This window comes from Wolffia australiana, chromosome 1 (genome assembly GCF_029677425.1).
Source record: "Wolffia australiana isolate 7733 chromosome 1, ASM2967742v1".
NCBI classification, from domain to species: domain Eukaryota; kingdom Viridiplantae; phylum Streptophyta; class Magnoliopsida; order Alismatales; family Araceae; genus Wolffia; species Wolffia australiana.
This window is the reverse complement of record NC_135835.1, coordinates 1825339-1850631: the sequence shown is the minus strand read 5'-3', so window position 1 is coordinate 1850631 and position 25293 is coordinate 1825339. Positions and strand designations below refer to the sequence as shown.

The following is a 25293-nucleotide window of genomic DNA, read 5'->3' as shown; positions in this document are numbered from 1 at the left end:
CGATCTTCTAAAGAGTGGGCGATGATGCCTACGTCGTCGAAATCGCTCCTACATTGGGGTTCAGCTCCACATTTAACATGGCAGACCTGGCTCCATACCAAGCCCCTTCTCCCCTCTTCAACCCAGCCTTTCTAGACCCCTTTAGTGTGAGTTTGTCCCGACCACTCCCCTAATAATTTCACCTAATTGGCATGAGTCAACCAATTGTGTATTGTAGGAGGTAAATAACTATGTAGGGGACAAGATATCCCAAAGGTTTTTGGTGCTACTGAAGGGTCCTACAAGTGTGGATGGCTCATGGATCACAAGGGTCGAGTTATGACGCCTACGGCTGGATCTTCTTCAACTGCTGTTGTTTGATATCCCCAAGTCCTCGAAGTCGAGTTCTTCCAACCCCAAGAGGATTGATGGAGCGCGCTAGCCTGCTCCCCCAGAGATGTCACCAGAGTCGCCAGCTCCATCTTCGTCATAAGAGCCGCCAACGTCATCATCACCGACCCCATCTCTCCGCGTCCAACACGATCAGCACGCCAAGGCAAAGGTGAAGACATCCAGGTTCAGATACCCTAGTGAAAGCATGTCCATGAGTTTGAATGTTTTGTTTTGCCGGTTCGTGCTGATCAGTTTGAATTTTATCACTTCGCGTGTTTTTTTCATCGTGCCCATACATGTTCTTGTCGTGTCGTGTTGTGTTCATCGTGTGTCATGTATTTCTGTCTTTATGTTTCTATTTCGTTCCTATGTTTTGTTGTAAAGGGGCCCCATGTGTAAGGCCCCCAAATGGACCCCTCTCCCCTTAATGGACCTTTCCTATGGGCCCATCTTTACCTCCTATATAAGGGGATAAGGGGGCGTCCTAGGTCGAATAGACAGTAATTTAGTGTTGATTGTTTTTCGTTCAAGTTCTTGGTCTCACAAGAGAGATAGATGAGAAGGAGAAGAAGAGGAAGGAGGGAGGTGTAGAGGCAAGAGAGAAGAAGGGAAGGGGGATGAAGAGAATGCCCTAGAGTTATGCCAATGGAGTTGCGACGTATGTGCATCTCCTCTGACTTTGCCAGAGGCCCCCCCTGACCTTGTTGCACCAGCGGGTCACCATCGCACTCTTCTCTCATGGTGATCAGTGGGTCCTCGTCGCTCAGCTGGCGCTATGCGACTTGCACGTCAAGCCTCCGTGTACCGTAGAAAAGAAGGGCCCATCAAAACCCTAGGCACCTATAGTGTGCAAAGGAGCAATGCCCTACACAGTTGGGTTGATGGACGTCCAACTCCCCCAACGAGCTCCCTCATGCTACGGTCGACAAGCCACCATTTAACCTTTGAGCTTCATGTTGTTTCATGTGAACACGACTTTACGAGCATTTAGGAGTGAAGTTGTCACTTGGATTTTTACCATTGTGCAACTCCTGGTATAGCTCTACTCAGGTCCACACCCCATTCAGTATTTTTGTGGCCGCCTAAATCACCTGAGCTTGCAGTGCTAGTCGGATGTATTTCCACATAGTTGACTAAACCCTTCCCCTTCGAGCGATGGCCATGATGGTCAATTGTGCAGACTGATACGGTTCACAACGCCCTAAAGAGCTTCAGTTGACCAAAGATCTGCGACTAAGTGGGCCACTGACATCGACCGCACATGTTGCATAAACTATGACAGTCGTGCTGCTCATCCCAGTCGATCTGTCCTATTCGTCGAACGACCGCCGGCTGTTCCTCAGGCCCGCGCTGACCTGTTCGAGCCCTGCTTGTCCCAGCCAACTTTCTCGTCCCAGCGATCTGCAAGGGCGCCACTTGCTAGGTCACATGCCTGACACCCACTGCTGTACTCGACGTCCTGCTGGATCATCTTGTAACCTGCTCCCCTTAGGTCTCTACGATGGACCCTATCCGTCTGCATGTCACCGGTCACTGCTCGTAATTGTTATCGACTCCGCTTGGGCCATTTCTCTAGAAAGGGGGGTGTCAAAACGCCGAGCCATGTGTTTGCTGGAGCCCCTCGCTGCCGCGTCTTCCTTGCCTCCATCCTCTGACATCTCGTTCTAGCTCCAGCCATCTAGCGAGCTACGTTGGGTTCCTCCTCTGGCTTTTCTCTGCCCATCGACCCGCACCACCTGCTACATCGATGAAAGACTTGACGATGAGTGACTCTTCGACGAGGTACTTCCTCCCTGCACTTGCTTGTAATATTACCTTCTACAATATCTTTTCAACTACGAGTCTAGTGTCTTCCTAGGTATGGGTCGAGCCCATCCGTTACATGCGACTGCCAATGGAAATAATCCATCTAGCATTTTCGGCACCGTCATCGCTCAGACGTTGGTATGAAGGTCACCGTCACCATTGATAAGCCTAAAAAATGCACGTAAAAATGTAGTTGATTTTGGATTTAGACTTATACAATAAAATTTATTATTTCTCTTATTCACTAAATATAAAATACAGAGCAAGTAAGGGGTCGAACCACAGGGAGGCAACAATGAGAATTTTTATCCAATTTCAATGAATTAATTGAAAGACGATTTAATTTTGCAATTAATAAATCTTAATTATCCTTAATAATATTCTTTAACTGTTCAAAATTAAGTAAAAACTTAATTTTGATTTTTGATATTTCGGTCAGAAAATTGAAGATATGAATATTTTAATTTTAATATCAGATTATTTTAGATTATTAATTTCCCAATTATTAAAAAATTTTAAAACAATTTTTTATAAATTAAAATTGGGAATTAAATGATCAAGAAAGGGATTTTTAATTTGGACTTCAAGATAGATGAATTTTCGATTCAAATTTTATTTTTAGGTTTTTTATATTTAAATTAAATTCCTAAACAATAAAAATCAAAATCTAGAGAGAGAAACTAAACAAATTAACCTAGAGAGACAAAGTGAAGAAATTAGGGAAAAGATGAAATCCGACCCTAAATTAAAAATCTAATGAAGCAGAAATATTTTAAATTTATGTAGAATTAAGGATTAAAAATCAGATCTTGAATCGGAATCAAAACAAAGTGCTAATTTCATTCAAAACAAACTTCTATGGCATGTACGTTTCGCCCATGCCTTGGCGTTTTAGAATCGTTCAAGAAGATGATTGAAATACAAATCAGAGACTTACAAATTTGAGTTCAGAAGCAAGATCTGTCAACTTCAAGAATCCCTCCTGTGTCCTTCCTGGCCAATTGCTTGGGGGAGAGCATCCAAAAGTGATTTTTGCTCTTTTCCAGACCTCCATTTAAAGATCCAACCGTCTGGATTGTAGAGGGGAAAAGGACGAACCTACCCTCAAAATTTAAGCCCAATCCGATATCTAGATCTCAAGATATCAAGGTTTTAGTGATGATAAATCTAGGCCGTTGGATCGTTTTATCTCTCCTCCAAGAAGCTTGGAAAAAACGCTTTTTGATTGGCCCGCATAATCATTTCTCGTTTTCCGCTTCCTCGGATTACGTCCTGACACATCGTTGTGCGCGTCAAAAGTGCGCAATCATTGGTGTGTGATTCCGAAATTCTAAGGGCTCAAAACGCTCCACGTCAGCCTGAAATAATAAAAAAACAAAAGAAAAGGACAAAAGGTCTTTTTTTAAAAAGGGCAAATATTCCCATATATCCCAGGTTTTTTAAATCGTCCGCGATCTATCCCACGTTTTTTTTTTCACGCGATCTATCCCTCGGTTTTTAAAAGTTCCGCAATCTATCCCAGGGTTTTTCGACGCTGATGTGGCGTCCGACGCGGACGGCGAAGTGGGCAGCTGGGCTGACCATAATAGTTGTGGCATCCAAGTCGGACACCACGTCCGCGTCAAAAAACCGTAATAACTCATCATCTTCGCGGAGAGAGAGAGAGGGATGGAGAGAGACCGTAGAGAGAGAGAGAAGGGGAGAGAGAGAGAGAGAGGGAGAGAGACCGTAGAGAGAGAGAGAAGGGGAGAGAGAGAGAGAGGTTACGGAAGAGAGAGAGAAAGAGAAGAAGAGAGATCGCGGAAGAGAGAGAGAGAGTGATGGCGGAGAGAGAGAGAGGGAGGGAGAGAGAGACCGCAGAGAGAGAGAGAAGGAGAGAGAGAGAGAGATCGCAGAGAGAGAGAGGGGGGGAGAGAGAGAGAGAGAGAGGGAGACCCGGAGAGAATTAGAGAGAGATCGCGGAAGAGAGAGTGAGAAGGTGATCGCGGAAGAGAGAGTGAGAAGGTGATCGCGGAAGAGAAGAGAGAGAGAGAGAGAGAGAGAGAGAGAGAGAGACGGAGGGAGAGAGAGAGAGGGGTTTTTTTCCCGACGATGACGTGGCATCCAACTTGGATGCCACATCTATTACGGTTAGCCCACTTCGGCGTCCGCGTCGGACGCCACGTCATCGTCGGGAAAACGCGGGATAGATCGCGGTTTTTTTAGAAAATCGGCGATAGATCACGGACGACTTAAAAAACTTATTAAAAAAAAAAACCCGGAATACGTGGGAATATTTGCCCTTTTAAAAAAAAAAAAATTTATTCTCGTAGACGCAATCTTTGACCATTCTTCTCTCTCTCTTCTCTCTTTTATATATTTTAAATCATAAGCCGCTATTCTTTGCTCTCTTCTCTCTTTAAATATTTTAAATCATAGCCACTTATGTTGACTATTCTTCTCTCTCTCTTCTTTTATATATTTTAAATCATAAGCCGCTATTCTTCTCTCTCTCTTCTCTCTTTTATATATTTTAAATCATAGCCGCTTATGTTGACTATTCTTCTCGCTCTCTTCTCTCTATTTATTATATAATAATAACCACTCATTCTCTCTCTCTCTATTCTTATTTAAATAAATATATCCATTTATTCGCCCGAATTTCGGGCGAATGACGTGGATACTCCTTAGTAAATATTTAAATATATTATAAATGCCAAATAAATAATATATGTGTTACTTAAATATGTAAAAATCATTTCTTGGCTATATAATGGTCAAAAATTATATAAAAATATGGAAAATTTCCAGAAAAATCATGAAAACACTTACCAACCTTTAGCCAAGTATTTAAAGCCCTGTAAAACCCATTTGTGCTTAGAAAGTAGCCACCAATTATTATAGTGTTTCTTTTTGTTAATGGTGCTTGATTGGTTTAATTACTTTGATGGTGTGGAAATCTTTGGACAAAGTTCGTTCCCCATTCTGTTAAGCTTTGAACTGAACACGCGGATCATTGGGAGCTTGATCGTGTTATGATCCCTCTTGTGTCGTCATCAGATTACTCCTAGGAACAACCAGCTTAAGGTGTGCTTCTTGTTAAGTTTCAACTATATGCATCATATTATATTGACACATCATATTATATTGACACATCATATTATATTGACACATCACAACGCAGGGGAGTGTCGTGAGGATGCCGGAGAGGGAAAGAGGAATGGAGATTGGGAGCAGGAAGAGAATTGGGGAAGGAGACGAACGAGGCGAGGGGAGAAGGGTAGAGGCAAGGATTCAACAAAACTTTCCAACTTACCTTCCTGTCTCTCATCCTATCCTTTATATAGGTAGGATTAGGGTCTTTGGGGCCCTAATGGGCCAAAGTGTGAATTAAGCCTTGTAGGGGCCCAATAACATGAAATTAGAGGGCCAAGAGTGGGATGTATAGGCCTTCCACTTGGTCCTCCTTACAGCATTTTTATGAAATAATTCATAAAAATATAAAAGGAACATAAGTCAACCTTTCACCCATTTGACTAGGGTGCGTACCTGAATTCTGGGTCTCAGTTGTTTGCGCTGGCTTGTCGTGTCACCTAACAAAGAGTCTTCGGTAAAAGATGGTCCCCATCACCCTCTCCCACAGTTCAGCCCTCACATGTGACCTCCTTCACACTTAGGGCACTCTGGTAACCCTCAACCCATCACCATTCAGCTATAGATTGTCCATTGGCATCCACTACTGATCGTCATCCTCAAATTGAATATGGATGGTGCAGCCAAAGGGAACCAAGGGCCAGCCGGAGGAGACAATATTCTCTATAACCACACAATGAGCATTCTCTTTGCTTTTTTGTCCTTTTATGGCATCTGAACTAATATGGTAGCCAAGGCTATGGCGATATGTGATGGTTTACTCCTTTACAAGAAACAAAACCTTCATAATATCGTCATAGAATCAGACTCACATATGTTAGTTGACATGCTTCATGCAGGTTTGTGCTCTCAATGGCGGCTACACCGCCTGACTAGTGTTCGCCACCAGCTGTGCGAGGGCAACCAGACAGCGGATGCCCTTGCCAACCATGTAGTATACACACAAACTGCTTTCTCACTTTTCCTCTCTTGGAAGGAACTCCCTTAGCTCATGGATGCTATCGCGTTGAGCGCCTCGGCTTACCAGCTCTTCATACGTGTCACACACTATCGAAGGAGGGCCCATGGGACTGGCGTATTGCAAGGATCACTAGAGGCAGGAGAGGTAACCCTCTCGCCTACAGGCCTACCTGTCGTGCACAAAATTGACATTTGTGAAGGGGGGGGGCTGTGCATGCTCCATGTATTACCACATAGTGGACTCCAGCACACTAACGACGACGAGCAACATTTTCTTGGCTACTTATATGTACCCCCTCGTGTATCTTTTCTTCTCTACACCAATAGCATGGGCGAGTGGGGTCCGTGTGTAATTGAAACATGCACTCTTGCTCCATGCCTATAGACGATGTTGAACACTACATTTAGTAAATATGATCTCCCTGGGTGGCGTCCAGGCCATGGTTAGATCGGTCTACGGGCACAAACCTAGGGGTTGGTCGTACTTGGGACCGTATTTTTTTGTCGATATAAAAATAAATAAATAAATAAAGAGCACCTGCCATCTATCCTTAGCATCTCCACACATTAATGGATATGGGACTAGCCATATTCATAATGTTAGTTGACATGCTATTCTATCTGGATACTTAGATGTCCTTCTCGAATGTCCTTTGAATAGGAATATTTATAATGTGTGCTTCAAAGCTAGTAATCTCTATATTACAACATCCTCATATTTACTAAGTCTAATCACATATGCATGGACTTCATTATAAGCATCACACATGCATTTTAATGAATCCATTGTATTAGTGAACATAGAATGATATATGAGTTGTATGATTGGTATATCGGCCACATATATTTGCATCATCTACATTATTTGTAATACCTACAGGGTATAAAATAAATGTATCACTTTTCAGTGATTAACCACTATCCAGATTTTGACTCCTCAATTACTTATAGTATATATCCCTTTATCTTCAATTATTATGTTATGTTTTGTCTTCATGTTGAAAGCATATCATCATCTTCATTAACTATATTTGAAATATAATAGACAATTATAATCTTACAACTATCTTCTCCAAAAATAATAACTATATCCATATTTTAACATTGTCTTACTATGTTATTGTTGTTAATAATTTGAAATCATATTATCAGAAATTTTGAATTATTTGATTGAATCTATAACTAGTATCCAGCCCCGAGGTGACTGATTTGCTTATCACTATATGATGGATTGAGTTTAAATCTTTTTAAATATTCTTTTCAACTGAATTGAAATGAAAATATAAGCACACTGGATAATATATATTTTTTCTTTTTATAAACCCATAACTGAGAATGGATTACCAAGGTTAAAACTGTGTTGACTAATTTTCTAGACAATTTAGGAATTAGTATATTTTGATTAAATTTAGGTACTCATTTAAAATAATTAATGCAAGAATATAATTGATTAAATATTTAATTATTATGATAGTTAAATTAGCCCAGAAGTGGATCCTATTTGACTAATTTTATTATTAAGTTATTTGGTAAAAAATATGCTAAATTGAATACTTATGCCTAGTTAACTATTAGCTTAATATTATTTACTACTTTGACACCTAGTCAAGTAAATTTTCAGCCAATAATGTGGCTCATTTTATTTCATTTTATAAGAATTTATAAAGTATTTTAACGTATGTGTTATGGATCATCATTTACTATCCAGTATGTTCCTGCATTCGTATTCACCCTTCATCTGGAAGATATATGTCTATACTAAAGTCATTTTTCATAAGATATGGCTGAATGAAATTTTGACAATCCTATTCTATCCTAGATCACAAAATCTGTCATTTAAATTTTTATTTTTTGCTTTTGAATTAAACTGTTATTATACTTAAAATTATAGAACAATTACATGTATATAGTTGGTTTTCTCAAGCTCATCACCTGTCTTATTTTCTTGATTTATTTATTTGATTATCGTTATGACTAATTTTAACATGGGTCTTAGTGATCCATCGGGTTTCATCTAGAAAGTAATTCATGATTTTATAATCCACTGTTTAGTACCCCCACATGTTTTGTAATGGCCTCAATTATTTTATGTCCATGATATATGAATGTATCGTAACTGTTGTGCTTTGAGGACCAGCTACAATGCTCCAACTAATTCAAAAAGTTTGAGATTTGGGGAACTCAAGATTGAAAGAAAATACACAAGAGTTCGATAGCTTCATGATGGGGGACCATCGCGACGACACCGCCACGGGGCGCGCCCGACCTCTCCGAGCCGCTCGCGCCGACGCCCGCGACCCCGAGTTTAGATACTCAGCATAAGTCTCCTTTTATTATTTTATGATTTTGTTGATTGTGATGAATATTCGGACGGCAAGGTGTTAGGCCTCGTCCCCCCCCTTTTTTTTCCTTTTTGTCTGTCTCATCGTTTTGACTAACAAGGAGGGTCACGTCAGGCGACGTACCCCTCCCCCCCCCTTTTTGGGCACTTGGCACCCTTCCTCCCCCCTATATAAGGGGAAGGCATGCCCCAAGAGCAAGGGGCCTTTTTTTTTGAAACCCTGAATCTCGTAATGTCTTTTTTTTCTCTTACGCCCGTTTCTTTTTGAGTGAAATTAGGAGGGGTCTTCCTCCCCCCCCGTCGCCCCACCCAGGTCATTCGGCTGCCTCTCCTGCCACCGGCCTAGCCACCGCCGACCCTTCCAGAGAATACAGTCTCTCTTCTCGGTCGTCGGTTGCCTTCCGCTGAAGAATCCGGCCAGGGGTTCCGGATCGATTCTCTTCAGGCTGCGCCAGGAGTTTGTTGCCCGCCCTGCCCCTGCCGATCTGTCCAGAGCTTAGTGTCTCTTTCCCGGCCAACGTCCTCTTTCCGCTGAAGAATCCGGCAGCAGGTCCCGGGTCGATTCCCTCCGGTTACGCCAGGAACGTGTTGCCCGCATTGCCCCTGCCGTCCTTCCAGAGAGCATCGCCTCTCCTCTCGACCGCCGACCATCTTTCCACGGAAAACTCGGCCGCAGGCTCCGGATCGACCCTCCTCAGGTTCTTGCGGGGAGATTCCAACCTACACGGACGTTCTTCTGTGATTGCAGGCGGCCATAGCCGTCGGGTCCGCCCAGGATTCTTGGGTCCCATTTATACGTTCTTCCCCGAGCGGGACCGCACCGATCGATCTCGACATTTTCTTCTCCTGGGAAGCCTCTTCCCGCCGGTCCTGCCTACCCGTGCTCTTACGCGATCAGCGGACGATCTCTCGCGCCCTGCCGGTCGCCCAGGCCCTCACGGCCAGCACACTCCTGGGCTAACGCCTTATAGCTCCTGCGCCCCGTGAGCACATCCGCGACTCGACGTCGCCCGCGTCCACCCGGCGCTCTCGGTCCGCCTTCCCCGTACCCTCCGTGCGCGGGCGAATTCCTGACGGGCGCCCCCCATCTCAGAGTGAGGTCGCTCTCTCCCCGATCTTCCCAGGTCGCTGCAGCCTCCAACGCGCCGTCTTGCGCACTCCATGCCCCGTGCAGCCTTCCTAGTCATTCACTGCCATATCGAGGTTCCATTCTCTCTTCCCCACCCATTTTACAGTATTATTACATTTTGTAGTGCTGCCTTCTGCTATCAGTTCCTTGCTGCTTTGTGTTGTCAAAATTGCGATTAGGCATAGCCACCTACGTCGAGTGGTCGGGTTTCCCTTGCGATTGACGACCCGATTACAGTCAGAGGGGCTGAACACTTGCGGGTCGTTACGGGCCTCTCTCGATGGGCACGATCGTGTGATCTAGCGGGTCACTTGGAGTCTTTCGGTTCTAGTGGTCTCCTTGGAGTCTACTGGTCGTCGGCCCCTGTTGCCCGTCCTCGTCACTCTAAGAGGGGACTTTTAAACATGCATTCATCCGCTTTATTGGCACGCATCATTGTATCGCTGTGACGTAACACGAGCCGTCGATCCCCGCGTTACCGTGTTACATCACTTCAATTTCTCCATACATAACACACTCGCAGACTATGATATCCCCAAATGAAAGAGAGCGATGAGACACAACAACATCAATATCAGATAGATAGATACGAATACACGACAAAGGGAATAAGAAAAATAAACCTCACTGCAAAACGTACACGAAGTAGTTCTAATGAAACCTTGAAGCACCTCCTTGGATTCTTATGTATCCTATCTATGTGTATCTTATCTAAATGTATTCCTATCTACATTTAATCCTAAACTATATTTAAACTTGTATTGAATCCTACGTCTATTTCTCTAACTAGTATATGGGGTACGTGTTCATTTCTTACTAGCTGATCTTTTATCAAAGTCCCTATTGGTCCAGACATTGCTGACTCCATTCTTCTGGACCTCGCTTTGCTGATGTGGCGTCCGAGTGCCGATCCTACACGGCAATGACGAGTAGAACTCCGCTTATCAACTCTGTGAGAATTGAAACCGGAGTTCGACGAATCTAAGTCGAGGGCTTCGGCGGTTTTTTAAAGGCAGATTCCCACAGAAGTTTTGGAAGTCAACCCATTGTGCCCCGTGATAAACCCCCTCACCCCCATCTCCGTCATAGGAAAAAACGCAATCAGCCTCTTCCTCCCTACGTTTTTGACTTTCTAGTTTCTTCTACCGCACTTGCACGCATCTTATATGTCCAGCTGGGGACAGAAAACGACGGGGAGCCCACCGTCGATTAAAAAGTCAGCGTGAGTGAGACAGCGGAAGGGCGAAGATAAAAGTGTTTCCTAGTCAATAATCAGTATCCATCTGTCGGCAGTGTCAGTCCAAAATCTGAAACCTTAGGATAATTTAGATACATGAAGGGAAAAAAGTTGCAAACATCACCGTCGAGAAATTTCTTAGTCAACATCAATACGAGATGATGCAATCCGTCAAAACCTCATGCATTAATTAGTATAATTTAGATACGAGAAAGGAAAAAAAGTCGCAGACATCGATAATCACCCTCAGGATATTCCTTAGCCAACATCAGAATGAGATGATGCAATCCGTCAAAGACAGCCAGATGCATCTACTGGTATCCTGCTGTAGTATAATTTAGATACATGAAGCGAAACAAAGTTGCAAAAACGTCCATTATCACGCTCAAGATATTCCTTAGGCAACATCAGAACGAGAAGAAGAAAGCCGTCAAAGACGACCAGATGCATCTTCTTGTATCGCGCTGTAGTACTGCAAATGGTCTTCCGAAGTTAGCCTCTCACGTTCCCTCACGCGTTCATTCGCCGCCGATCTAGGCGCCAAAGTCCATGGATGCGCGGGGGTCGTGCGGAGCCGCTCCAAGTCTGCAGCAATTTCCTTCATTGACGGCCGCTCTGCTCCTCTCAATGTCAAACACCGCTTCGTCATCGCCGCAACAGCTTCAAGCTGCTCCCTCCTCACCTCGTTCCTAATGCGAGGCTCCAAAATACTGTACAACAGGTTTCCTTCCACGGCGTTGAGGAAATGAATGGCCAAGTTCATCTCCTTCTGCGGCCTCGCAGGACACAGCGGCTTCTCCCCGGTGAGGAGCTCTGCCAAGACAACGCCAAAGCTGTACACGTCGCTGCTCTCAGTTAACAGCCCCGTCTGAAAGTACTCCGGGTCTAAGTACCCCATCGTCCCTTGTACAAGAGTTGTAACTTGACCCCTGCCCAGAGGAATTAGCCTTGAAGCGCCGAAGTCGGACACCTTAGCGGTGAAGTCCTCGTCGAGGAGAATATTGGCTGTTTTCACGTCGCGGTGTACGATGGGCAAGGCCGTCGCGGAGTGCAGATAGGCCAGAGCAGCGGCGGTCTCCGCCGCTATCCTCAGGCGAATATCCCACGAGAGAGAGGCGATTCTGTCGTCTGAGTGCAGATGGTGCGTGAGAGTGCCATTGGAGACGTATTCATACACTAGAAGAGGGACTTGGGTCTCCAAGCAGCAGCCGATCAGCTTGACTACGTTACGGTGGATGATTTGGGACAAGACGACCACCTCGTTGATGAACTGCTCAACCTGGGTCTCGTCCACTACCTTGGACCTTTTAATGGCGACCACTCTCTTGTCCGGAAGGATTCCTTTGTAGACAGTGCCGTAGCCTCCTATCCCCAGGATCCGGTTCGTGCTGTAGTTATCCGTGGCTTTGTTCAACTCCTCAGCGGTGAATATCAGGGCTCCGCTGGCGGCGCTCCCCAGGGAAGAGATTCTCTGCTGCAGAATGAACCCACCGTTTTGTTTAAAGAAGTTCTCTCTAAGCAGTATCATCTTTCTCTTCTTCAGAGCCCAGTAACCCCACGAACCGATTGCAATCAGGAACAGGGAGCTTAGGCCGACACCTGCATCAAGATTACGATTCATAGTAAGATCTCAAGTTCATAGACTTTCCGAATCAGAGCTTCGAGCTACGGACCGAGAATAATCTGAATCAGAGGTAGCTTCCTCGAATCGACGCAGCCTCTCCCTGACTTCTTGCCGTCCCCGGTGGTACCTTTTGGGCAAGAACACGCGTAACCTCCTGGCAGATTCGTGCAGATATTCGAGCAAGGATTGGTGGCCGGATCTGCGCATTCGTCGATATCTGCAAATTCGTAAAACACAGAAGGCTTTGAATCTGGAAAGAAAATTATCTAACGACTGAAATTAATTAAGTATAAATTAGAAACATCTAAATACACCGGATTTAACATTATAAAGTTTACGAATACACGCGACAAATCTTGATTTTTCTCGATTACTACAAAGGGAAACGATAAGAAAATGATAAAGTCCGCACCTTGACATCCATCGGCGAGATAAGGATTTCCTTGGTAGCCATTGGCGCAGCGGCAAGAATAGCCATGGCCACTGGTGGCGTTGACGCAGACACTATTAGAGCCACAGGTGTAGTCCGGCGACCCAGCAGCCGCCTCGCAAGAACGCTTACCGACGCCCCAGTCAAGCACCACAGGAATCGAGCTCTTTCTCGCGAAATCGTACAAATCAGACAACTCGAACTTGAATCTCTCCTGGTCAGCGAGAAACGCAAAGCTACACGGGCTGAACTCGAAGGTTGTCGTGTGATTTCTCAAAGGGGAGACAGTGGTAACCAGACGCTGAATCCCCCGGGGTATTGCCACCTGACAGCATCCGACCCCTTCGCAAGTCCCGTTGGTGATTACGGAAGTGTCTTTGCAGAGGGACATGCACCCGCTGTTGAAACCGAAACCATCGCTTCCTTGAGAATTCAGCCCCACGCTATCGCAACCCAGCACGGTGAACTTGTTCTTAGCGTAGGACAAGGTGTAGGGAGTCCCGGTAACGTCTATGACTGTCAATAGTAAGTCTTGGCCCAGGCCGAGCGGTTTGTAGCAGTTTTTAGCGATGGGCGCCTCAACGATGAGGTCCGCTTCCCTGATTTCAGTCACCAGCGTCGTCTTGGATCCGAGGAAGAGTTTAGATTGGCCGGAGGACTCGTCGCATGTCAACCTGAACCCGGCTAGGAAGCAGTCTGGTGCGATGCCGAACGGGTAAGGGACGGTGATGTTGCCACAGCGGTCCGGGCATCCTGCTAGAGTTGTCGCCGTTGCCGTCGTAGCGGCGGCGAAAAACTGAAGAAATAAGAGCCAAAATGGGTCCATGCTGGGCGCTATCTTCCCTAGCTCATCTCTCGTCTTCTTTTTATACCTTCAACGGCCAAGGGGAAGATTTGTATCCGTATGTTTTCAGTGACGTGGGGTTCTGGACTTGGGTTTCGACAATGCGACAAGAAGATGAATTTCGTGGGTGATTTCGAACCCCAGAGTTCTGACTTTGCAAGTGGGCAGCGTCGTCTAGTGTGGAAGAGTGTCGTTTACGGTGCGGGAAATACTTAGACTGTGGGCCGTCTTCGTATATTGTGATGACGCGTTTAGTATGGAAGAACAGCGTTGATCGGAGCGGCGGGCTCCATTTCCGACTTTGGGTGTGAAAAGATCGTGAAATATTGAAAACTTCAGTTGAATAAAGCTCCCATCCTAAGGACGGCGATGGATATCTCGCTAGAGGAGTGCTCTTCTGTCAGGGCACAGCGACGACAGAACGATTGCAGACATCCAAGGTAGGCGATGGAGGTCATCAACTGAATTCTATGAAGGCAACTTCATCGTACCGCGTCCCTCATTAATAGTTCTGTCTGCCCAAAGTTTCAACCCACAGCCTAGTGGGCACTAGTTTTGCGCGGCGACCGGAGCTCTACGATTTCGCGACTTGCACAGCACTGATAGGCCCCGGAGCGTATGCGACAAACGGTTCAGCGCGTTCAGCTCGCGGGCAGGGCGGCCTAACTGCTGTAAATCAAGGGCCCAAAACCGGGCCCACAAGGGCCAAACAACCCAGCGTGAACAGGTGACCAAACGGCCCATTCTTGTGATTCTCTCTCTCTCTTTATTTTTCTCTCTCTTTCTCTCTCTCCTCCGTCCTTTCCTGTCTCTCTCTCAACCTATCTCTCTCTCTTTTTATCTCCCTCTCTCTCCTCTCTCTCTCCCTCCCTCCTTGTATCTCTCTCTCTACCTCCCTCTCTCTCTCTCTTTCTCTCCCTCTCTCTCCTCTCTTTCTCTCTCCCTCCCTCCTTGTCTCTCTCTACCTCTCTCTCTCTTTCTCTCTACCTCCCACTCAGTCCCTCTTTCTCTCCCTTTCTCTCCTCACTCTCAATCTTCCTCCCTCCATCACTCTATCTTTCTGTCTCTCTCTCTCTTTCCACTCTCTCTCTCTCTCTTCTTCCTCATCCCTCTCTCTCCCTCCCTCCCTCTCTCTCTTCCCCCCTTCTCTCTCTCCCTCCCTTCCTCCTTCCCTCTCTCTCTCCCTCCATTTTTTCTCTATTTCCCCATCCCTCCCTCTCTCCCTCTCTCTCCATCCATCTCTACCTCTATTTCCCCATCCCTCCCTCTCTCCCTCTCTCTCCTCTCTTATTCTCTCACTTCTCTCTTATTCTCTTTTATTCTCTCTCACCACCTCTCTCCTCTCCCTCTCTATCTCTCTCGCCTCTCTTATTCTCTCTCTCCATCTCTCTTCTGTCTCTCTCTTCTCCCTCTCTATCTTTCTCACCTCTCTTACTCTCTCTCCATCTTGTTAAGGAGTTCAACTCGCCACAGTCAGAGGCCAGCTCGCTATGGACTTAACCAAGATTCGTTAGTAATAATCAATTAAATACTATATACTCGTTAGAGACATAGCGAATAGGATTCAATGTAAGTTCAAAGATAGAATAGGATTAAAGATAGAAGGTCAGGATTACATTGTAGATAGAAGGACCATCTTACCGATTCAACAGTTGAGATCAGTGCACTCACACTCATTATAACGGTCAAGATCAAATGTATCCGTTATAACAGATGAGACCACGATACCGATCAACGGCTGAGATCGGTGCACCCACACTTGTTATAACCGATACATATATATCCATTGTGACTGTTACAACGGATATGTAAATAAAACGGAAAGTTTCTATTTATGACTATGATATGTTATTATGTATAAACAACCAATGTAAGCTTTGATTCTTGAGGAATACAATGATCTAAATCTCCACCTCTATTCTTGGTGTTCTTCTTCTTCTCTCTTCTCAGTTTCTTCTATCTTCTCTTCTACTTCGACTTCTATCAAAGTTCATTACACATCTCTCTTCTCCCTCTCTTACTCTCTCATCTCTCTTACTCTCTCTCTCTCTCTCCATCTCTCTATTCTACCTCTCTTTCTCTCTCACCCTCTCTCACCCTCTCTTACTCTCTCTCTCCATGTTTCTCTTCTCCCTCTCGATCTCTCTCACCCTCTCTTACTCTCTCTTACTCTCTCTCTCCATGTTTCTCTTCTCCCTCTCGATCTCTCTCACCCTCTCTTACTCTCTCTTACTCTCTCTCTCCATCTCTCTCTTCTCCATCTCGATCTCTCTCACCCTCTCTTACTCTCTTTCTCCATCTTTCTCTTCGCCCTCTCGATCTCTCTCACCCTCTCTTACTCTCTCTCTCTCCATTTCTCTCTTCTCCTTCTCTATCTATATCTCTTCTCCCTCTATCTCTCTATGCTCTCTCTCTCTTACTCTTTCTTTCTCTCCCCCTCACACTCTTTCTCTCTCTCTCTCGTATCGCATCTACCATCATCCATCTTTGGGTTCTTTTCCCTCTCTCTCTCTCTCCTATGTATCTCTTTTCCATCTCTTGCCTCGCTTGTATCTTATTTTACATGGCTCTCTCATTTCACCTCTCTCTCTCATATCTAATTTCATGTATCTCCCTCATCTAATATCACTCTCGTACCTCATTTCACATCTCTTTCTCGTCTCTTGAGTTTTGACTCTCTAATATCTATCTAATTTTAATATCTATTAAATATATAATATGAATACTTCTTAAAGATCCAGATTCATTTAAATATTTAAACAGAATATATATAACACTAATAATAAACATAACCTTATTACAATACTAATAATAATGAGGATCGCTTTGTGAGTTTTTGTGTTGCTCGGTGTGGATCTCTGTCCAAAACTGCTCAGCACACTGTGTAAATGGTCTGGTACGGTGAGAAATTTGTTCACATGGACAGAATGTATATGCCGCATCGCATGACTGTTCCCAACAAAACACAGACTCATGCCCCCAAAGCAGTTTTATACATGCTACTATGGCTCAGTGTGGGATCGGTAGCTCACTCTAGCCCACCATTGTAGAAAAAAGGGTAAAGGCACAATGCAGGCCCATGTCAATTGAGAGCTGGTTGTTTGTATGTAGGATGATCCTAAAACGCCAAGTACAACCCAACGAGCAAATAACTAGGCCTGATGGCCCATTATAGGCAATGGAGAGGACTCCAATGCAGGCCAATCCACCTAGGGCCCAATTCTGGCTGGTCTCATGGGCCCATTCCAAGTCCATGTATATCCAGAGGAGTAATGCTTGAGAACCTGGCCTTGGGAGAGGAACAACTGGAAACAATTGCTAATACCTTGTAGGCTGAGGAGCAAAAGGAGGAATCTGCCCAATGAGGGGCTTGCGTCTAATTAGCTAGTTGGTGAGGTGATAACTTACCAAGGCAATGAACAATAGCTGCTCAGCCAGACTGGGACTGAGACACGACCCATACTCCTTTGGGAGACAATAGTGGGGAATTTTCTGCAATTGGTGAAAGCCTGATGGAGCAATGTCGTATGGAGGTAAAAGGCGCACGGGTCCTGAACTTGTTTTCTCGGAGAAGAAGGAATGAAGGTACCTAAGGATTAAGCATTAGGTAACTTTGTGCCAGCAGCTGTAGTAAGACAGAGGATATAAGCCTTATCTGTAGGTGGCTTTTCAAGTCCATCATCAAATCTCAGGGTTTAACCTTGGACAAGCAGTGCAAACTACTAAGTTGGAGTACGGTAGGGGTAGAGGGAATTTCCGGTGGAGTGGTGAAATGTGAAGAGATTGGAAATAAGGATGGTTGTGCGGTCCAGTCTGATTTTTTAGGCCGATGTGCAAATTTTTTGATTTCACGAAGCTGTAGTTCGATGACTGGTCAAATTTGTGCAAAAAAATTACATCGCATATTGCACAGAATATTGCGATCAGAGACGAAGGGGAGATAGAGAGAGAGAATGATAAACAAAGAGAGAGCGAGAGAGTACTGATCTGCATACTCAAGAGAGAGGGAAGCATGAGCAGGAGCGAGAATAGAGAGAAATAGAGAGAAGAGAGATGGAGAGAGGGAGAGAGAGAAGAGTGACAGAGAGCGAGAAAGAGGATGAGAGAGATGAGCGACAGAGAGTGAGAGAGGGAGAAGAGTACGAGAGATAGAAAGAGGGAGAGAGAGGAATGAGAGAGCAAGAGAGAGAGAGAGAGAGATAGAGAAGAGAGCACAAGAGAGAGAGGAACGAGAGAGAGAGAGAGAATGAGAGAGAAAGAGGGAGAGAGAGAAGAGCGTGAGAGAGAAAGAGGGACAGAGAGGAACGATGGAGAGAGATAAGAGCACAACAAAGGAGGGAGGGAAAGAAAGATGGAGAGAGAGAAAAGAGAACAAGAGAGAGCATGAGAGAGAAAGAAGGAGAGAAAGAAGAGCGCAAGAGAGAAATAGGGACAGAGGAAGGAGAGAGAGAGAGAAGAGCACGAGAGAGAAAGAGGGATAGAGAGGAAGGAGAGAGAGAGAGAAGAGCGCGAGAGATAAAGAGGGATAGAGAGGAAGGAGAGAGAGACAGAAGAGCGCGAGAAAGAAAGAGGGAGAGAGAGGAACGAGAGAGAAGAGAGCGAGAGAGAAAGAGGGAGGGAGAGAGAAGTGCACAAGAGAGAAAGAGGGACAAAGAGTGTGGGGTTTGACCTTGACTAGGTCCCACATGTTTTTATTTCCTGCTCACCACATTTCAACTCCCGCTCTATATTCCTTTGATAAAGGGAACATTCTTGAAAATTATTTTCTAGAATGAGGGTTTCTTCTTTCTGGTTTTATCCTTCCTTCTTCTCCCTTGTTCTCTCCCACCAGGACCTATGCTGCCAAGGAGTGGCAGTAGGGATTCTATCCCAACATTTGGTATCAGAGTTGGAAGTCTGGTCCAAGGAGGAAGTAAGAGCAGATCCATGCCACGATGGGCAGGTGAATCTGCCTCGTAAGCTGGTGGGATGTCTTCAGCAGAAGGTGAGTCTATTGGAACCTCTGTCATGATGCCCATGTCTATGGTCAAGACTGGACATGGTTTCCCCATTCTCTCCAAGCATAACTATTCTCTCTGGGCTATGAGAATGCAAGTTCTATTGGAGGCGAATGGCTTATGGAAAGCTATTGAGGCAAAGACGGTGACGAAGAAGAAGGATCAGCAAGCGTTGTCAGTTATTTATGGTGCAATATCTGATGAGATATTGGCTCAGCTGGATAGCAAGCTGACGACCAATGAGACATGGATGGTGTTGAAGATGAAGAACTTGGGAACTGCTTGTGTTCATAAGGCTAGAGTGCAAGCCCTCAAACGTGAGTTTGAACTGCTCGTCATTGAAGAAGATGAGCTTGTATCTGATTTTGCAGGGAAGCTGTCCAAGGTTGTCACTCAGCTAAGGACCATGGGAGAGAATTTAGAAGAAGGAGACGTGGTGGCCAAGCTACTCCGAGCTACTCTGGCGAACTTTGACTCCATTACATCCTCCATTGAGCAATTTGGGAGATGGAGTCAATGACGTTGGAAGAAGCAGTGGAATCCCTCAATATACATGAAGACAAGTTGCAGGATCGCATATTAAAAAGAGAGGAGCAAGTTCTGTTTGCGAGAGCTATCAGAAAGGGCAAGAAAGAAAGACAAAGATGAAACTCCCGTGGCTGTGGACATGGACGCGACAAAGGAAGAGGTCGTGGCCGAAGTAATGATGGCAAAGGATGGAGCAGAGATGACGACTAGAGACCTCGAGATAAGTCAAAAATTAAATGTTACAGTTGTGAGAAATATGGGCATTTTGCTTCTGAATGCCGTCAAGACAAGAAAGAGGAGAAGGCAAATTTGGCCAACACCGAGGAGAAGGGCAAGTCAGCCTTGTTGATGATGCTGACAAAGCCTCTAGATCATGCACTACTCTAGGGGAGCGAGGGAGATCCTCCGATGCCAGATATGTGGTACCTCAACACGGGGCCCCAGCAACCATATGACGGGCATGAGAAGTCTATTCTATCAACTAGAAGAAGCTCACCTTGGTAGTGTTTGCTTTGGCGACGGGTCGAAGGTGGATATTCAAGGCAAAGGAAGCATCATACTACAGTGTCAGAGTGGAGGAGAAATGACAATGAGTAATGTTCTCTTTATCCCTAAATTACGCTCTAACATTTTGAGTATTGGGCAGCTTGATGAACAAAGCTGCAAGACTGTGATGGAGCGTGGTCATTTGATCATATAAGATCAACAAGGGAGACTGCTGACTCGTGTAAAGAAGACCAATGTGCGTTTATATTTGTTGAAGCTAAATACTATCAGAGGTTGTTTGGTTTCGGTTGACGATTCTGCTCGAGTATGGCATGAACACTATGGTTATCTCAGCAACCAAGCATTGAAGTTGTTGGTTGATCGAGAGATGGTCAAAGGATTACCCTCTCTACCATCTCCAAACCAGTTATGTCGAAGTTTCATAGCAGGCAAGCATTCGAGAACTCCATTTCCATCTTCATCAACATATAGAGCGAAGGCACCACTTGGGTTACTGCACGTTGACTTATGTGGTCCAATCACTCTGTCGACACGGGATGGTAATTCTTATTTTATGTTGATAGTTGATGATTTTAGTCGACTCACTTATGTTGCCTTGCTGAAGAAGAAGTCTGAAGCTCTTGGCACTTTCACAAAGTTTAAGGAGATCATAGAAGGTGAGAAGAATGTGAAGGTCGAATTTCTCAGGACAGATCGAGGAGGATAGTTTGCTTCAGCATAGTTTTCAGCTTATTGTGATAAGCATGGGATAAAGAGACACTTGACGGCCCCATATTCTCCACAGCAGAATGGTGTCATTGAGGGAAGGAATCTGACAATTATATCCATGGTGCGATCTATGTTGAACGGGAGAAGCCTACCCAAGGACCTATGGGGAGAGGCAGTGAGCATTGCCGTGTACCTCATGAACCGTGCTCCGACTAGAAGCCTAGAAGGAGCTACACCGTATGAAGCTTGGACAGGGTCAAAGCCTAAGATTGCACACCTTAGAGTTTTTGGCTGCCTAGGTCATGTGAAAGTGCGGGGGGGACACTTGAACAAGTCGGATGACCGAAGCAAGCCTATGGTCTTCATCGGTTATGAAATTGGGTCTAAAGTTTGTCGCTGCTATGACCCTAACAGTGGAAAGGTGCATGTGAGCAGAGACATCATCTTTTAATAAGATGCAAAGTGGGATTGGGATGTCTATGAAGTGAAGAAAAAGCAAGGTACCCCACTCTCTCATGATTTTCCAATGTTAACTTACGATTGTGATGGTCAGGTGGATGAGATATCGGTGGAGGAAGCAGATGTTGCATCATCTCTGCATGAAGTGAACCCTGAACCATGGGAAGGAGATCCGCTTCTCACTACTTAAGAGAGCTCGCCTAGGAGGTTCACAGGTTTACGTCAAGTTTATGAAGACACTGAGAAAGTCCACCTTGACCAATAAGAGTACTCGGTGATAGAAGGGGAGCCAGAAAATCTCCTAGAAGCTTCCAAGGAGGAGGTTTGGAGATGTGCCATGAAGGAGGAGATGGACTCCATTAAGAAGAACCGGACATGGGAGCTGGTGAATCCACCTAAAGGCTGTAAGACAATTGGCCTTGTGGGTTTTCAAGCTCAAGAAAAACTCACAAGGAGAAGTAGTGAGACACAAGGCCAGATAGGTCACGAAGGGCTACGTCCAGAAGCTTGGAGTTGACTTCAATGAGGCATTTGCGCTAGTGGCAAGAATTGACACCATCCATGTCTTGGTGGCTCTAGCAGCACAAGGAGGATGGGACTTGCATTGCCTTGATATCATGTCAGATCTTCTCAATAGAGAGATAAAGGAAGAAATGTACATGAAGCAACCCGAGGGGTTTATAAAGAGGGGCAAAGAGCATATGGTTCTTTAGCTGAAGAAGGCCTTGTATGGTCTAAGACAAGCACCACGAGCATGGTATACCAAGTTGGATAACTTTCCTATATACATTGGTTTTACCAGGAATGTCCAAGAGCACACAGTCTACATGAAGATTGTAGATAATGTGCACTTGCTCGTGGGAGTGTATGTTGATGACTTGATCATGACCGGGCCAGAGAGCTGTCACGTTGAGGCGTTGAAGGGCAAGATGATGGATATGTTTGAGATGAGTGATTTGGGATTGCTCAACTCTTACTTGGGCATAGAAGTTATTCAATTAGATGGGCAGATCAAATTGAGTCATAAAGGTTATGCAATAAAGTTTCTACAACATAGTGGGATGATGAATTTCAACCTAGTCCATATGTTGCTTGAAGCAAGACATAAATTTACCATTGAAGGCTTGTCCGTTCTCGTGGCTACACGAAGTACCGGAGTTTGACCGGTAGCCTAAGGTATTTGACTCATACCAGGCCTAACTTAAATTATTATGTGGGAATTCTAAGCAGGTATAGGGAGAGACTGACGGCTGAACACATGACAACGGTGAAGAGGCTCTTAAGGTATATCAAGGGAACATTAGACCTTGGTCTATGTTATGAGAAAGCAGTCGGAGAACAAGAGCTGGTTGGCTATTGCGATATTGACCACGCTGGAGACCTTGATGACCGTAAGAGCACCACTGGTATGACATTTTTCCTCAGGCCAAACCTGATAAGTTGGGTCTCGCAAAAGCAGAAGATCGTAGCTCTCTCTTATTGTGAGGCCAAGTATATATCCATGATTGCTGCGACGTGTCAAGGAATTTGTTCTGGCCAGGTTGATTTCAGAATTGAAAGGAGAAAGTCCAAAGCCTGTGAGACTGATGGTCGACAACAAATCTGCCATTGCCCTTGGCAAGAATCCCCTCTACCATAGTCGCTCGAAGCACATCGACTCAAGGTTTCATTTTATCGGGGAGTAAAGTTAATGTGCACCATGTCAGCTCAGAAGATCAGCTGGCTGACATATTCACGAAAGCTCTCGGACGGCTGAAGTTCACGGAGCTGCGTGTGAAGCTAGGAGTTTGAAGCATCTGCGGGGAACGACGTTAAGATAAGGGGGAGATTGTGGGGTTTGACCTTGACTGGGTCCCACATGTTTTTATTTCACGCTCCCACATTTCAGCTCTCGCTCTATGTTCCTTTGATAAAGGGAACATTCATGAAAATTATTTTCTAGAACGAGGGTTTCTTCTTTCTGGTTTTATCCTTCCTTCTTCTTCTCCCTTTTTCTCTCCCACCAGGACTTGTGCTGCCAAGGAGTGGCAGTAGGGATTCTATCCCAATAGAGAGGACCGAGAGAGCGAGAGAAGAGCACTAGAGAGAAAGAGAGGAGCGATAGAGAGAGGACCAAGAAAAGTGATAGAGAGAGAAATGAGAGAGAGAGAGAGAAGAGCGTGAGAGAGAAAGAGGGAGAGAGAGAGAAAAGAGCATTGGAGAGAAAGAGGGAGAGAGAGGAACGAGAGAGAGAAGAGTGCTAGAGAGAAAGAGAAGAGCGATAGAGAGAGGACCAAGAAGAGCGATAGAGAGAGGAATGAGAGAGAAGAAGAGTGTGAAGGAGAAAGAGGGAGAGAGAGAGAAAAGAGCGCTGGAGAGAAAGAGGTAGAGAGAGGAACGAGAGAGAGAAGAGCGCTAGAGAGAAAGAGGGAGAGAGAGGAACAAGAGAGAGAAGAGCGTGAGAGAGACAGATGGAGGGAGAGGAACAGGAGAGAGAAATAGGGAGAGAGAGAGGAACGAGAAAGACAGAAGAATGAGGGGAACGAGAGACAAAGAGGGAGAGAGATAGAAGAGCGAGGAACGAGAGAGAAAGAGGGAGAGAGAGTCGCCGTCACATGTGAAAGCCTTATACAAAATTGCACATAATTGGACATTCACACCGTACACGGCCAGGATCAATGTGTGGTGCAAAGTACTATAGAAGTGCCCATGGGTGGTCTGAAAAATAAAATCGGACCGCATATCACACTACTTTCACCCCATTGGCTAAAGCACTATGCTGGGCTTCCACTAACACCGAGAGACAAAAGCTACGTGAGCAAATGTGGTGCCAAGAGGGAGATGAAAGCTAGGTGATGTTCGTATCAACCCATGCAGTGTTGTAGCGAATGCATTAAGTATCTCATTTGGGGAGTAATTTTCACAAGAATGAAACTTAAAGAATTGACAAGGGCCCACACTAGGGGGGGAGCATGCGGTTAATTCAATGCAAAATGAAGAACCTTGCCATAGCTTGACATGTTGCAAATCCCCTTGAAAGATAGGGGTGCCTTCGGAAATGTGAACACAGGTGGTACATGGCTGTCGTCAGCTCATGCCGTAAGGTGTTGGGTTAAGTCCTATAACAAGTGCAACCCTTGTGTTCAGTTGCCACCATTGTGGAACCCTGAACAGACTGCTAGTGATAAGCCAAAGGAATGTGATGAGATAAATCATCATGCCCCTTATGCCTTGGGCAACACACCTGATACAATGGCCAGGACAAAGGGTCGTGATCCCCCGAGGGTGAGCTAACCCCAAAAACCTGTCCTCAATTCAGATTGTAGGCTACAACTTGCCTGCATGAAGCCGGAAACACTAGTAATCACTGATCAGCCATACACCAATGAATTCGTTCCAGGGAATTGTACACATCACCCTTCACACCGTGGGAGCTGGCCACACCCGAAGTCGTTACCTTAACCTCAAGGGGGGGGAGGGGATGCCGAAGTCAGGGCTAGTGACTAGAGTGAAGTCATAACAAGGTCGTCATATTAGTAGGTGCAGCTGGATCACCTCTTTTTCACAGAGAGGTAATGCTTGTTGGGTTTTTTTTTTTGTTTGACACTGCTTCACACCCAAAAAGAAATGAGCTACGTATGAGCTAAACCTGGATATGGATGCCAGCCTGCTTTTGTCTCTCGAAGGTGAAATAAGGCCAAGCATATGAGCTTATTATCCTAGGTTGGAACAAATTGGTAGGATACTTGTTTAAGATCACCACATGCGTAAGGACCTGCCCTTGGGATGAGAACAACTGGAAACGGTTGCTAAATGTGTAATACTTTGAGAATGTTTCTGCTTGGTAGATATTTAAGTAAAAAATGTATCGCCTCACATTGTTGCTATGAGATGGCTCAGTTGAAACTCAATTTTAGTCACATTACTACTAAATTTTGATGTAGTTTGTGGGTCATTCATAACCTGTAATCTTTCTCATTATCAGGATTAGAGCAATAATGATACAATCATTGATACTAAACTTCAAATGTAAATCATTAAAATTGGACAAAAACGACAACTTGGTTCCAATGCAAGTCCACTGGTAAAAATAAATGACTGCCCATTGAATCTTGCAGACAAGTGAATTCAATAAGTTTAGCATCTATTCATTATAGATATTCACATATGAGTTTGACATTAAATTAGTGACTTATTAAGAGTAAAGAAATTCCAAATAACACAATCGACCAGTCGTTCT

The 25293-nt window shown here is 45.0% G+C and overlaps 1 protein-coding gene across 1 annotated transcript; it reads right to left on the bottom strand.

The window, feature by feature from the left end:
* Nucleotides 1-11141: 11141 nt before the first annotated feature.
* On the bottom strand, nucleotides 11142-13917 carry LOC144701085 (putative wall-associated receptor kinase-like 16). Its single transcript, XM_078572783.1, has 3 exons — nucleotides 13014-13917; nucleotides 12651-12818; nucleotides 11142-12576 (listed from the first exon to the last, which is right to left on the bottom strand). Exons 1-3 carry the CDS (start codon nucleotides 13855-13857, stop codon nucleotides 11408-11410), a joined length of 2181 nt encoding a protein of 726 aa, XP_078428909.1. The 5' UTR covers nucleotides 13858-13917; the 3' UTR covers nucleotides 11142-11407.
* Between the last annotated feature and the right edge of the window lie 11376 nt (nucleotides 13918-25293).